Source organism: Rattus rattus, chromosome 9 (genome assembly GCF_011064425.1).
Source record: "Rattus rattus isolate New Zealand chromosome 9, Rrattus_CSIRO_v1, whole genome shotgun sequence".
In the NCBI taxonomy this organism is placed as follows: domain Eukaryota; kingdom Metazoa; phylum Chordata; class Mammalia; order Rodentia; family Muridae; genus Rattus; species Rattus rattus.
Window position 1 is genome coordinate 49,960,136 of NC_046162.1, and position 13,068 is coordinate 49,973,203.

The 13,068-nt window shown below is 50.1% G+C and overlaps 1 protein-coding gene across 1 annotated transcript; it reads right to left on the reverse strand.

Moving 5' to 3' along the window:
• Window positions 1-3,721: 3,721 nt before the first annotated feature.
• LOC116908938 (arachidonate 15-lipoxygenase) lies at window positions 3,722-12,393 on the reverse strand. Its single transcript, XM_032912396.1, has 14 exons — window positions 12,242-12,393; window positions 10,748-10,952; window positions 10,304-10,385; window positions 10,109-10,231; window positions 9,882-9,985; window positions 9,543-9,703; window positions 8,205-8,348; window positions 7,179-7,388; window positions 5,674-5,760; window positions 5,414-5,583; window positions 5,124-5,245; window positions 4,496-4,596; window positions 4,207-4,374; window positions 3,722-4,113 (listed from the first exon to the last, which is right to left on the reverse strand). The coding sequence occupies exons 1-14, from the start codon at window positions 12,374-12,376 to the stop codon at window positions 3,934-3,936; spliced, it is 1,992 nt and encodes a 663-aa protein (XP_032768287.1). The 5' UTR covers window positions 12,377-12,393; the 3' UTR covers window positions 3,722-3,933.
• Between the last annotated feature and the right edge of the window lie 675 nt (window positions 12,394-13,068).

The following is a 13,068-nucleotide window of genomic DNA, read 5'->3' on the forward strand; positions in this document are numbered from 1 at the left end:
CTCTGTCTCTCTCTCTCTGTCTCTCTCTGTCTCTCTCTGTCTCTCTCTCTCTCTCTCTCTCTCTCTCTCTCTCTCTCTCTCTCTCTCTCTCTCTCTCTCTCTCTCTCTCTCTCTCCCCTCAAAGGACAACAACAAAATAGAATCTCCCCTTAGGCATAGATTGATTTTTTTCTTGATGGCGTTACAAATGGTTCTTTTCCTTAATTGCATCGCTGTGGTTTGGATATGCTCTGTGCCTCAGGAGGTCATGTGAAGGAGCTTTGGTCCTCAAGGTGGCAGTGTTGGGGAGATGGTGAGATGGGTAAAGTAGCTTACCTGGTCTTCTTACTGGGACCTCCCCACTCTCTGGTTCCTACCCCACCATGTGATTTCTCCCACTTCCCCAATTCTCATGACTTACCATGTGGTACTCACCAAAACAATGAACTACACAACCTGATTTTTATACACCCGAGAACTGCCTTCCTATGGTGTCACCCTCACCTCAGGCTGTCCCTGCATAAGTCATTAATCAAGAAACTCTGCCCGACAGACTTGCCCACAGATTATCTGATGGAGGCATTTTTTCCACTGAGGCTCCCTCTTCCCATGGCTGGAGCGTGTGTCAAGTTGGCCTAAAGCTAACCAACACACTGGTCCTGTGGCAGCCTCAAAGCATCACAAGCCACTGTTGGCTCTTGTTTCATTCTTCCCACACACCTTATCATGAGGCCACATTCTTTTTTTATTAATTAATTAATTAATTAATTTGATGTCTATGAGTACACTGTAACTGTCTTCGGACACACCAGAAGAGGGCATCAGATCCCATTACAGATGGTTGTGAGCCACCATGTGGTTGCTGGGATTTGAACTCAGGACCTCTAGAAGAGCAGTCAGTGCTCTTAACTGCTGAGCCATCTCTCCAGCCGGAGGCCACATTCTTAAGGTCTGTGATGGAGACGGTGGCCTAAAAGGACCAAGCAGCAAGAACCGTACGCTGAGCTGGCAAGCATGCTTTTCCAGATAAAGACAAAACTCTAGAGTCTATTTTCTAGTCTTACCTAAGAATACAGACAAGAACCAGGCTGGAAGGCAGCTTCCTTCTCGGCAAGTGTAAACATACCCCGTGTGTTATTCCAGAATTGGTCACAAGAATCTCCATCAAGCCATTCTGACAAAAGATTGTTACTGTCTCCTCACTTCCAGAAGTTGTTGGGCTATGCTTACTATAAAGTTTTTGAGACAGGCTCTCACTGTGTAGCCCTAGCTGGCCTTGAACTCACAGAGGTTGCCTGCCTCTGCCTCCCTAAGAGCTGGATTAAAGGTGTACGCCATCATGCCTGGCTTTGCTGATTCCTAATGACTTGTCATAAGAGAAGACATTTACCAACCTTAGGATGGCTCCCACTGGGAGCCCAGTATTCGGGAGGTCAAAGCAGGAGAATTTCAAACTCAAGGCCAGCCTGGAGCTATGTGGTGAAACTCTGATAAAGGGAAAAAGACAAAAAATAAATACTTGTCAGATTATGTCTGTGGCAAGAAACTATGTTTGCATGCATGCATGTAATGCAGTTCATATCCAGTGACCTCACCCTCCACTCAGCAACCGCCTGACCTGCAGCATCAGCCGCCATGAAAGCTGGGCCTCTTGGGTTTTGTAGAGGGCCGCAATAACATTCGCCACCGCTAGATGGCCCTGGCTTCCACTGCACCCCACGTGGAAGGCCAGGATAGCCTCCGCCATTACAAGATGGCGCCAGCCTTCGCCGCGCCAGCCAACTTCCTTTCAGGAAGTTAACTGTGTGCGCATGTGCAAGAGTGCCTTCGTGCCAGGTCTTTGCCCACTCTGGGGCGTGCCTATGAGATCATGGGTAAGCAACCAATCAGGCATGGACACGCCACATTAGGATGTATATAAGCAGCGCCATTCTGGGGCTCGCTCTCTCCTCTTCAAGATGCAATAAACGCTTTGCTGCAGAAGGATCCTGGTGTCCGCGCGTCCTTCTTGCTGGCGAGACGTTGGGCGCGCGACAGGTTTTCAGCCTTCAAATCAGTTTGTAATAAACTCAAGGGTCTACCGCGTTTATTTCCAGAAAGCAAGAAGACTGTCAGAGACTAAGGAGAAAACCTGTGTGGACATAAGAACACCCAGCAAGGAGCCAAGAAGGATGTGGTGACCCCAGGGGAACAGTGTGGCCCCTAAGGAGCAGGGCACAGACTCCAGGAGGTAGAAGCCTCCAAGGAAAAGGGCATGGTTTCTGAATAGCATGGACCAGAGGGAGGGCTGGCTTCTGAGGAAATCCTCCCCTATCCAATGAAACGCTAGCATTTCTGTAGAGTGGCATCCAGGTCCCTGCTGTGCCCTTACCTAAGATCCTCTAGTGGCTGCTTCATAAAGATCGTCCGCTTTCCTGGTCTTATGGTCCTAGTTTCCCTTCCCACAGGTTCTCCTAGCACCCACCTCCCCACACACACACACTCCTGCTGCCCCCCTCAGCAGACTCTGTAGCTCTGTTGTGGGAACTACAGCGTGTTCTGACTTTGACGATTTTCACAGATTCTAACATTACATTCTACCCCCAACCCTAAAGTCTTCTCTGGTCTTTCAAGACTTGGACCAAGGGCTAAAAGTGACATCCAGTGGTAGTGCTCTCACCTAGCAGACCGGGGCCTTGGGCTCCATCCCAAGTAATGCACGGGCACACACAGATCACACCACATCTCACATGGAGTTAAGATCTAGGTCAACGTCATGGTTGAATGTGGCCCAGGGAGTGGCATTATTTAAAAGTGTGGTCTTGTTGGGAGTAGGTGTGTCACTGTGGGCATGGGCTTTAAGACGGTCTTCCACTAGCTGCCTTCAGATGAAGATGTAGAACTCTCAGTTCTACCTGCACCAGGCCTGCCTAGATGCTGCTGTGCTCTGGCCTTGATGATAATGGACTGAACCTCTGAACCTGTAAGCCAGCCCCAATTAAATGTTGTCCTTGTAAGAGTTGTCTTGGTCATGGTGTCTGTTCACAGCAGTAAAACCTTAGCTAAGACGGTCAAGCAGCTTTGTTTTCTTAAGGGAACACTTTGCCCTTCACACATTCCACTAGTTTGTTTTTACATACACACAGGTTGTCATAGGAAGAAAGAAAACCCCTTAAGTTTATTCTTCCAAAATGTCAGCCTGGTGCCCAAGTTAGATGTTCTTAAGTCATGCTGTACTAAGAGAATCATGAGGTTTTCCAGACTTGTTTTATAAATTTGGAGCTTCCCAACTGGCAAATGAAAGATAGTTTATAAATATGTCTCCTAATCCTTGAGACCAAACATCTCCAGCCAGAAGATATTTTAGTTTAAAGTTTGACCAGTTTCCTTCCATTTACATTTTCTAAGTGATTTGTAAAAATGAGAATCTTAAGAATTCAAAAAAACCCTGGCAATTGCTATATTTATACCTTTTCCCCAAATCCTGCCCAGGTAGAAGGAGAGAACATCTGGATGCACTACAATCTCTACAGCATTTTATTTAAAATAATTAGGTCTGTGTTCTTTTCTACCACTAGCCCAAAACATCCTTTATTGTTATTAGACTCAATTGAGGTTTGAAATCTATTCTATTCATAAACGGTGGATAACAATATATATGATCACCCTTTTGTGTTCCTGAGGTGCTCCTCCTGAGCATGGCTGTTATTTACCTTCTGGGGAAGGAAAAGCAAAAAGGATGAATGAAAAGCGGCACGCTGGGTAATGCATCCAAAGCAAAATGTATTCACTGCAGCAGACAATGGAAAGCTTGGAGGAGGGTCCCACACGGGCAGGGGGCGGGGCTTTGAGGGTCAGAGGGCGGGACTTCGGAGAGCAGGGGCGGAGCTTGGGAGGGCAGGACTGCCACCACTCAAGCACAGGGATGTACTTGGGTGGTCTTGACTAAATAACAAAGCAGGAGTCCGGGGATGCTCATATGGCCACGCTGTTTTCCACCATGCTGGGCCGCAGGTACTCATAAGGTATGTCCAAGCTCTCATTACGAATCTCAATTTCCTTATCCAAGGCAGCCAGCTCCTCTCTGAACTTCTTCAGCACAGCCTTGGCCTCAGGGTTTGGAAAGTGTTCCTCTGAATGCTGGCCCAGGGGCACCTGGAATGCAGGAGGGAAAGCAGCTTAAGCCTGTGACTTCAACCAGTCTTGGGGTGCAGCATTTCCTCTGGACCCTGAATGACGGACTCTCACCATAACAGCCTGGCGTCTGCCCAGGAGCCAAACGACATTTATCTGGAGAGTAGACTGATTAGGGTTGGGCAGTGTAGCCATCAGCTTCTCCATTGTTGCGTCCTTGGTGGTGGGTGGTGGCAGCCGCATGGTGCAGGGTGCATTAGGAACCCAGTAGAACCAATCCAGCTGGAGAGACAGTGATCTAGGGTCAAGGCTGGCTAAACAGGAAGGCCCTCGGCCCACATGCTCATATTCCCCTCCCGCACTGCACTCCCCAAATCCCCAGCTGCCTCCCTCTGGGAAGTACCTGGCCAAGATGGACGGAAGAGTGCTGTGCGGTGCATGTGAAGATGCACATGGTGATGAAGTGGCAAGCCTGAGCCCGGGACTGAAGAGAGGTGGGGAAGCCTACGAGAGGTGTGAACAGTTAGCGTGTGATGTCACCAGAACCGCTAGAGGTGAGGCCTGGAGAGGTGAGAAGGGATGCCATGAACTCTCAGGACTGGCATGAGAGTGGGGCTGGTGAGGGGAGAAAGGAGCCCTGGCACCTATGTCATACCCCCTCCCCGAGGTTCAGGGTCATTGTCAAAGGGAGGACAGACAGACCGTAAGAGCAGGGTAAGTGAGGACTTAGGAACTGACAGTGACTGTGGCTGCCAGAGTGAGATAAGTCGGTGACCATTACAGAACTGAGTGGGAAGGGCCCGAGAGTCCCCACCCCTAACTGAGGAGCTGTGGTCATTGATGGCTTCTGAGGGACATCAGTTTTCTTTGGGGGTGAGGTCACTGTTGAACTTTTATGAACGTGGTTCTTACTACACCTAGAAAAGACTTTGAGAGTTTTCATAAAGATCGAAACGCTTCTGGAAGATTCCATAGAAGCAGAGGGGGTTCTGGAGAAGTCTCAGAACATATGTCTTAGGGCTTCCTACTACCTCTGTCCTGGGCCCCTTGAAGACCAATGTCAGTGATCTCTCGACACCAGCTCTGCAGTTCATAGTCGTCTTGCACAGCTTTGTCGGTCTTGTAGTGGAGATCGAACATTCCCACCACGTACCTGCCACCGAAGGTCAGGGAAAGCTGAAGCCCTGTGCTCCCTGATCAGATGGCCAGGTCATAGTGTCCACACCCAGCCAAGCCAGGGCACAGACTTCTTATTCTCTTGGTCTCCCCACCACCACCCCGTACCAGCGTGCAGACCCATCCCGCGGCCCGTGGCCCTCACCGATTCATGATCTGCCAGAGTCGCAGGGCGTCTTTAGCATAGAAGCAAGTCTCGATATCCAAGAGTCCTCGCTCAGCCAAGTCATCGGGGGGACACAATGAGCAATAGGTCAGAAAGGCTCCAGCTTGCTTGAGAAGATCCAGGTGGCCTCCCCCACCTGTGCTCATTGCCTAAAGGACCAAGGACAGGCAATTTCAGTCCACTCAAGCTGCCCTAAAGCCAGAGGACAGAGAGAATCTAAACCACTTCTGTCCCCATACCTTGTCAAAAAAGCCTCTCTCTGAGATCAGGTCACTCCTGGCCCGGACATTAATTTCCATGGTGTAAAGCAGATGAGGAACTAGAAGCTAGGAGAAGAAAGGGGGTGGGTAAGTCAGAAGGGATCTGCGACAGGTCCCCGCAGGAAACAGGCTTGACAAGGGAAAGACTCTGAGGGAAGGCAAGACTGTGAGGCTACGTGACCCTCAGTACTGGTAACTGCTGGTTTGCTGCCTGACTAGAGCCACAAGTGTCAAATTACTGCTTTCTGACACTCTTTCACTCTCTATGTTGTCTTTTCAACAGTCTTTCTCGATCACCCAAAAGAAACGCACACGGCCCCGTTCTGATTCTCTACGGTCTCATCACAGCGTGTTGGATATAATCACCATTGGGGGTTTTTGTTGTTGTTGTTTTTCCTTTTTGTTTTTGTGTTTTTGTTTGTTTGTTTTACCTCTTACTGGAGATTAAAAAAAAAAATCTCAAAAGACCAGATGTTACCAGGAGCATCTAGACAAGTTCTATGTAGCAATAGCTACATCCAATAGCAATTTAAATGGATGAGCTCTTTGCTCTGATTGGCTATAGTAAACCAGGCTACTCTAGGCTATGGCTTCAGAACTCTGCTGTAAGGAATCTGTTGTGTTATTTGCATGGTCCCCTCCCATTGGATGGAATCTGTAAGTCATTCACACCTACTTTTGTACTTGTACTGGCTGGTTTTGTGTTTCAACTTGGCACAAGCTGAAGTTATCACAGAGAAAGGAGCCTCAGTTGTGGAAATGCCTCCATGAGACCCAGCTGTAAGGCATTTTCTTAACTAGTGATCAAGGGGTGAGGACCCAGCCCACTGTGGGTCCTGGGGTGGTGCCGTCCCTGGACTGGTGGTCTTGGGTTCTATAAGAGAGCAAGCTGAGGGTTGGGGATTTAGCTCAGTGGTAGAGCGCTTGCCTAGCAAGTGCAAGGCCCTGGGTTTGGTCCCCAGCTCCGAAAAAAAGAAAAAAGAAAAAAGAAGAGAGCAAGCTGAGCAAGCCAGGGGAAGCAAGGAAGTAACATCCCTCCATGGCCTCTGCATCAGCTCCTGCTTCCTGGCCTGCTTGAGTTCCAGTCCTGACTTTCCTTGGTGATGAACAGCAATGTGGAAGTGTAAGCTGAGTAAACCCTTTTCTCCCCATCTTGCTTCTTGGTCATGACGTTTGTGCAGGAATAGAAACCCTGACTAAGACAGTGCTGTGTGTGTGTGTGTGTGTGTGTGTGTGTGTGTGTGTGTTTTGTGCATAAGAAGAATAGAATCTTTACACCCATTTCTGAGGAATCACTTGTACACACCCCCTTGGGAATTAGTGTCATTGAAAATGTAGAGGACACCAGTTCACCTCTCTCGTCCTCGTGGTTCATCTCATATCTTATCATCCTGAACCCTGAGATGCCACTGAGATTGTCTCAGCGGCAAGAGTGTGCAGTAAGCCGAGAGCTGCAGTCAGAACAAAAACAAGTAAGGTGTTACCTTAAAAACAGGGTGCACGGAAGGCAGGCACCTCATGGTGGCCACAGCAAAGACCTCAGCCATCAAGTGTCCCCTCAGAAGATGAGCCTGCAGCTCATGAAGCTGTAAGTCGGAGCTCCGGACCCAGCATTTGGCTAGGAGCCAGTCCATTGGGGGATCCGAGGGCGTGAAAATAGGCGGTGGAGTAGACCCAGTTTTGGGCAGTTCAAGCTGGAACAGAACAAGAGAGTGTGAAGAAAGGGCTGGATGAAGATCTGCAGGTCAACGGATCAGCAAGCCCTGTTTCCTCGATCCCACACGTGTGTGGGCATCTTGGGCTCTCCCTCATCTTCCAACACCATCTCTCCACAAAGGTTCAAGTCTCTGGGTTTCAGCTCCTAGTTAGAGGATTTGTATGCGTCCTCGTTACTCAAACTTGGCAGGACCAAAGCCTACCTGGGTGCCTACCTCTCTTTACTTTTCCTGTTTCTGAAGAAATCTCCCTGACTCCCACTTTTCCTGTCTCAACCCCAGGCCAGTTGATTCTCTCTCTGCTCTCCCTCCTCTCCAGTCCTATGTCTGCACTAAGAGCCCATTGCCCCCTGAAGCCTTAGCTTGAAACCCTAATCCCAGCAGTAGTAATCCCCTTCTATCCATTCTAGCCTCGCCTGTGGAGAGGAGCTGTCCACATGCTCCTCTTGAGCTCCGCTTGGGTAACCCTCCCCACTGCAGTGCAAGCCACAGAAATCTCCTGGCTTCTCCACCTCAGCCTCTTCCACCTAATGCACCATGCTCTGGGGACAGATCCCACCCATCCTCCCAACACTGCTCCCAGGATCCCTCCTGAACTGGCTCTGTCCTTGGCATTACATATGCCGATTAGTCTGTCTCTCAGCAAAGCCACAAACCCTTGAAGTCAAAGCCTGCCCATGTCCTCTAGTGCCTCCTTGGTACCTTAGGGCAATGCCACTGAGGAGAAATGGGAGAGGACTTGAGCCATAGGCTCAGCCGAAGAGGCCACCCTGGGTTACAAGCTCATCCTCTCACCTGGATGGCTATGGGCAAGAGTTGTCCATCGGGCATCAGCTTCAGCATGACGAGAGGGGCAGCCAAGTACTGCTGGCTACAAAGGATGACATTGGCCTTGATCCCGTCCAGAAGGAAGAAATCCGCTTCAAACAGAGTGCCTTTCTGCAGGGGGAGAGAAATCAGGGCTTCTGTCAACATAGTCTTCTCACCTGAGTGCCCAACAAGGAGACAAGAAGAGAAATGACCTGTCTCCATCAGCCACCTGGCACTGTTTGTCCTTACTACCTCATGAAAGTCTTCTCAAACTTCTTCCCTTTTATCCTCTTACGTTTTTATTATATTTGTTTGTTTGCTGTGTATGTTGTGTGTGTGTGTGTGCATGTATGTCACATGTTTGCCATGACATTATGTGATGATCAGAAGCCAAATTATGGTAAGTAGTTCTCTCCTTTTAGCACATGGGTCCCAAGGATCAACTAAGATTGTTACATTTGGCAACAAGCAGCTCTACGTGGCCTTATCACATGTAATCCTTATATGCTCCATTTAAATTACTCCTGATTACTGGAGAGGACACTGAAAGGGTTTTCTAGCAGAAGGGTTTATTGGCAACCGGAAGCCAAGGAATACCACAAAGTCACACCGTGCAACAAACCTCACACATGAGATTTATTGGGGAGAGACACAGAATGGTGGTCGCCTCTGAACAGGAACAGAGACATCAGCAGGCTGAGCGGAGGGGCAGGCTTTTACAGGATCTTTGGAGCATGTGCAGTGAGCGAGTGGAGCATGCGCAGTAAACTAGTGGCGCATGCGCAGTAAGCTAATGAGGCAGTACAACGATGTATTGCTTGGCTGTGAACCTTGAATAATGGGGGTGGGGATCTCCAAGTCCAGGTTCAGGGACAGACCAGGGGCAGGGTGATTTTTCCACTGGTCTGTTGCCCTAAAGAAACAGACCAGAGAATGGAATAGTGTGTTTAAAATCACACAGCATACACACGACAAGACCTATCTGGCCCCATGAATGTTGTCATTGTCCCACATTGGTTCCTAATTAACCCCAGCCCTGCCTTGGATTCCCTCATACCAGTCTGGACCCATGGCCTCCAGGATGACATCACATCTCTATTGGCCACCCCTCTAAGACTCCTCTCTTCAACCATATACTCTTCTCCTGTCGTGGGAAAGCCACGGTACTACCTTTCTCCACATTAGTCTAGGATGTGCCCTGCAGAATGCTCTCCTGACAACCAGCAGGAAGTAGCATCCGCAGTAAATCTGAGCACAGTACACCCAACATCGGCACCCGCCTCCTCTTCCCTGCTTGTCTTCCTGGTGCTTTGATGTCCATACCTGGAGCTCCTCGTTCATCTGGGCCTGTAGCTTCTCCATTCCTGGAGGGAATACCAGGCGGGCAGGAAGACGAGTAGAGCGCTTCAGCACCATGGGGTTAGCACCATTGAGAAATTGGTACCCAAAGAACGCATCTTCCTTCCAGGAGTTTCGAACCCGCTCTAGAGATGGGAGGTGAAGGTGTCTAAGATCCAACTTCCTGTTCTTTCCAACACCCCCAGACCATCCCTACTTGACCCAAACTACCAGAGATGTCAGACAAAAGCCTCTGACCCACTCCCAACCCGGCTTTCTCAATCTCTTTGGGGGTAAGAGTGGTTTTGGGGTAAGTGAACTAACCAGCCATTTTGGTATGGCCACTCTTGAAAACGCAGTTGAAGTCATCTAGGCTTTTCCAGCAGGTCACAGTGTTTATAGGAAAGTTGACAACAGTATCCATTACCCTTCAGGGAAGAATGAGGTAATGGGTTTGACAGTTATACTGAGAACCAAACATTACAGCCAACGGTGCCATAGGCTAGACCACCATACACCCTGCCCCTCAAGCCGGGTACCCTTGCCCTTACCCTATAACCTGTGAAGCTTCAAATTCAATTCTTTTGTCCTCTCGAAATCGTTGGTCTACAGGGAGGTCAGATATACTGGCCGCCGCCACATTCAGGATTGAGCCATCCTTCCAGTTGCCCCACCTGAGGGCAGAAATGGCATCAGGCATTGCCCTGCAGTGTCGGCTCACCGTGGGTCGCCTGGGTCAGCCTCACCTGTACAGACTCCTCCTCTCTTCGAGCTCCTCTTCCCTATGTTTCCTGAACAGTCCTTGAGAATCTTCAACCACGGTGCAGCCTAGAAGCCGAGGAGAGAGGCACGCTAGATGTCTACTGAGAGCTTCTCCAGTCCCTGCTAGCCGTACCTCTTCCAGGCAGCTCTGGCTGTCCTCTGGGCCTGCATCTTCATGCCCCTCCCCAAGCTGCCATGACACCTGGACCAGCTTCAGCAATTCTCTTCTTTGACAACTCATTTAAAAGAAACCAAGCCCAGCCTCCAGGCTCTAGCTCAGCCCAGCCTCCAGGCTTAGCTTAGCCCAGCCTCCAGGCTTAGCTCAGCCCAGCCTCCAGGCTCTAGCTCCCACATGCTGCCTCCTCTTCCTCAGACAACTTAGGCTGTTTCCCCAATGCCTCTTCGAACACTTCCACCCCTCTGCTCACCAGTGCCCTCAGGGAGGCTCAGGATGCTTCTGCCCTGAAGCCATCGGTAACAGGGGAACATGTACTCTGATCCTTGGTCTCCAGGACCCTTCACAGAAATCCAGTTGCAGAACCAGGCGTCATCCGTGAGATAATGCCATTTCTGCACTCTTACGAACAGCAGTGGCCCAAGGTATTCTGACACTTCCACTTTGAATTCTGCTTCCTGCAGATAAACACAGGGTTGGGGGGGGGGGACAGAATGGAGTGTTCAGGCTGGGCCACAAAGAAAATGGTGAAAGGGGCTTCATGACACATTCGCCAAGAGTGAAAGACGGCAGATGGGGAGGTATGCACCTTCCTTTCCTTTGCCCTTGGTGGAGGGGCGAGACTGGAGGAGGAGCAACGCTGGAAACCCTGCCTGAAGCCCAGTGAGGATACAGGTGAGATGGGACACCCCACCAAGGCAGAGGATCCATGGGAATTCCATTTGGTCTGAGCCAGGGTTTCCAGAGGATGGTCTTTAAGGAGAAACCTGGATTTGGAGAGGGAGTTTGGCGAGAGAGAATGAAATCAGGGAAGTCACTGAGAGTCCACGGAGAACACAGAGGCTGAAAGGACCAGCACCTTCAGGAAGCTAGGGCGCAGCCAAACAGGATCAGATCCTGAGGGACGGAAAGTAAGCCAGAGGCTTTGCAGTCAGTAGAGAAGCAGCTGGAGCCGTTGGGAGGCTTTAACAGGAAGGGTTCTGCAGTGGGAATGAACTCGAGGTGATTCGGAGTCTGGGGCATCTAGTAGACATTAGTGTAGGACTGGGCAGGCATCAGGTTAGTCATTTAGGAGGTAGAGCTGACTAAGCTTACTCCATTCTTGGACAGATGAAGACCAAGGGGGAGGAGGGGAGGAGCCAGTAAGAACCTCCTATCTGTAGCTTCCTTTGAAGTGACAATAAGACAAAATGCAGATCTGGAGATCTGAAAGAATTTGAGAGTCATAAAAGAAAAAAGAAAAAAAGAAAAGGGAAGGAAAGGGAAGAGAAAGAAAAGAGAAGAGAAGGAGGAGAAGGGAAGAAAGAGAAAGCGCTCCAGACCTGCCACATCTAACAGCGAGCCTTGCAGAGCACTGCTTCCCGCCCCCCACCTTTCTTCCTTCCCATCGCACCACCCGTTCGGTCCTAAAATATCTGCAGAGAAGATAGGAAATCCTAACTTTAAAACAAAACAAAACAAAAACCAGAGACATCCGGGCAGCTGGTACTACTGACACTGGCGCTGTGGTACAGCAGAACTCTGAGAAGTGAGGGACGCACAGGAACATCCCCCTCAATGAGGTCAGCAGGCAGCAACAGTTGCGGAGCGCTCACCGAATGCCTCTGTGCACCCTTTCCGCTTTCCGTGGCTGTGAGCGCCTCCCTCGGAGCTAAGGGGCCCCGCACCAGGGCTCCTAAGGAATTTTCTGACTTTGCCCACTCCTCCGCCTCCCCGGGCAGCTCAGCCCCAGCTCTGTGCAGCTTACCGAGTCCCGACAGGGTCGTAGCAGCTTCCCGAGAGATGCCTCTCCATGCTGTCCAACCAACCACAGGTAGACCTCGTTGTTGGAGCCCGCGTACTTGGAGTCCCCGGTGGAGACGCGGATGCGGTAGACACCCATCTTGCAGATGATTTCTCCCTTCTGAGAATCAAGAGCGGTAGATGCGCTAAATAAGAAAGCCGAGGCCACGCCCCTTCAGAAGCCTTGTTTAGGGTTGAGCAGTAAGTGGCAATCAACCCCGCCAATCAACACCCCTTCTGTCACTTGCAGGGGCCCCCAGCACCTACTGGGGGCCCAGTTCTAGCCAAGAAAAGGCGGGGCCTGGGCAAAGCACAGCTCCCAGAAGTCGTTTTGGTGAGAGGAGGATAGGAGGGAGGAGTAGATGGGGATTTGAAAAGAAAACATGCGGGGTTGGGGATTTAGCTCAGTGGTAGAGCGCTTGCCTAGCAAGCGCAAGGCCCTGGGTTCGGTCCCCAGCTCCGGAAAAAAAAAAAAAAAAAAAGAAAACATGCAAGAAAGAATCAACATCTGGTCCAGCTCCTCCTCTCTACGCCCTCCCCCAAACACACACATGCTCTCTTACACACACATATGCCCATGCATATACATACACATATACACGTTCGAATACACGTTCAAGTGTGCACATCACGAGTGTGTTCACCCACGCCCAAGGATAATCACCCACAGGTGATGTGCAGCATTTAAAGGAGTACATTTTAGCCAGGCAATTAATTCCACCAGCCCCATACACTTTGCCCATCCTGAGGTAGTCTCTGGGCTCATCCCTTCAAGTTTCAAAGCATCCAGAC

Excerpts from the sequence above, each read along its gene's own strand:
- LOC116908938 (XM_032912396.1), bottom strand. The coding sequence starts at position 12,376 with ATGGGTGTCTACCGCATCCGCGTCTCCACCGGGGACTCCAAGTACGCG. Across the intron at positions 8,349-9,542 it reads AGATGAACGAGGAGCTCCAG|AAAGGCACTCTGTTTGAAGC; the intron begins GTATGGACATCA and ends CTCCCCCTGCAG. Across the intron at positions 5,761-7,178 it reads CCGTGCACCCTGTTTTTAAG|CTTCTAGTTCCTCATCTGCT; the intron begins GTAACACCTTAC and ends TTCTTCTCCTAG.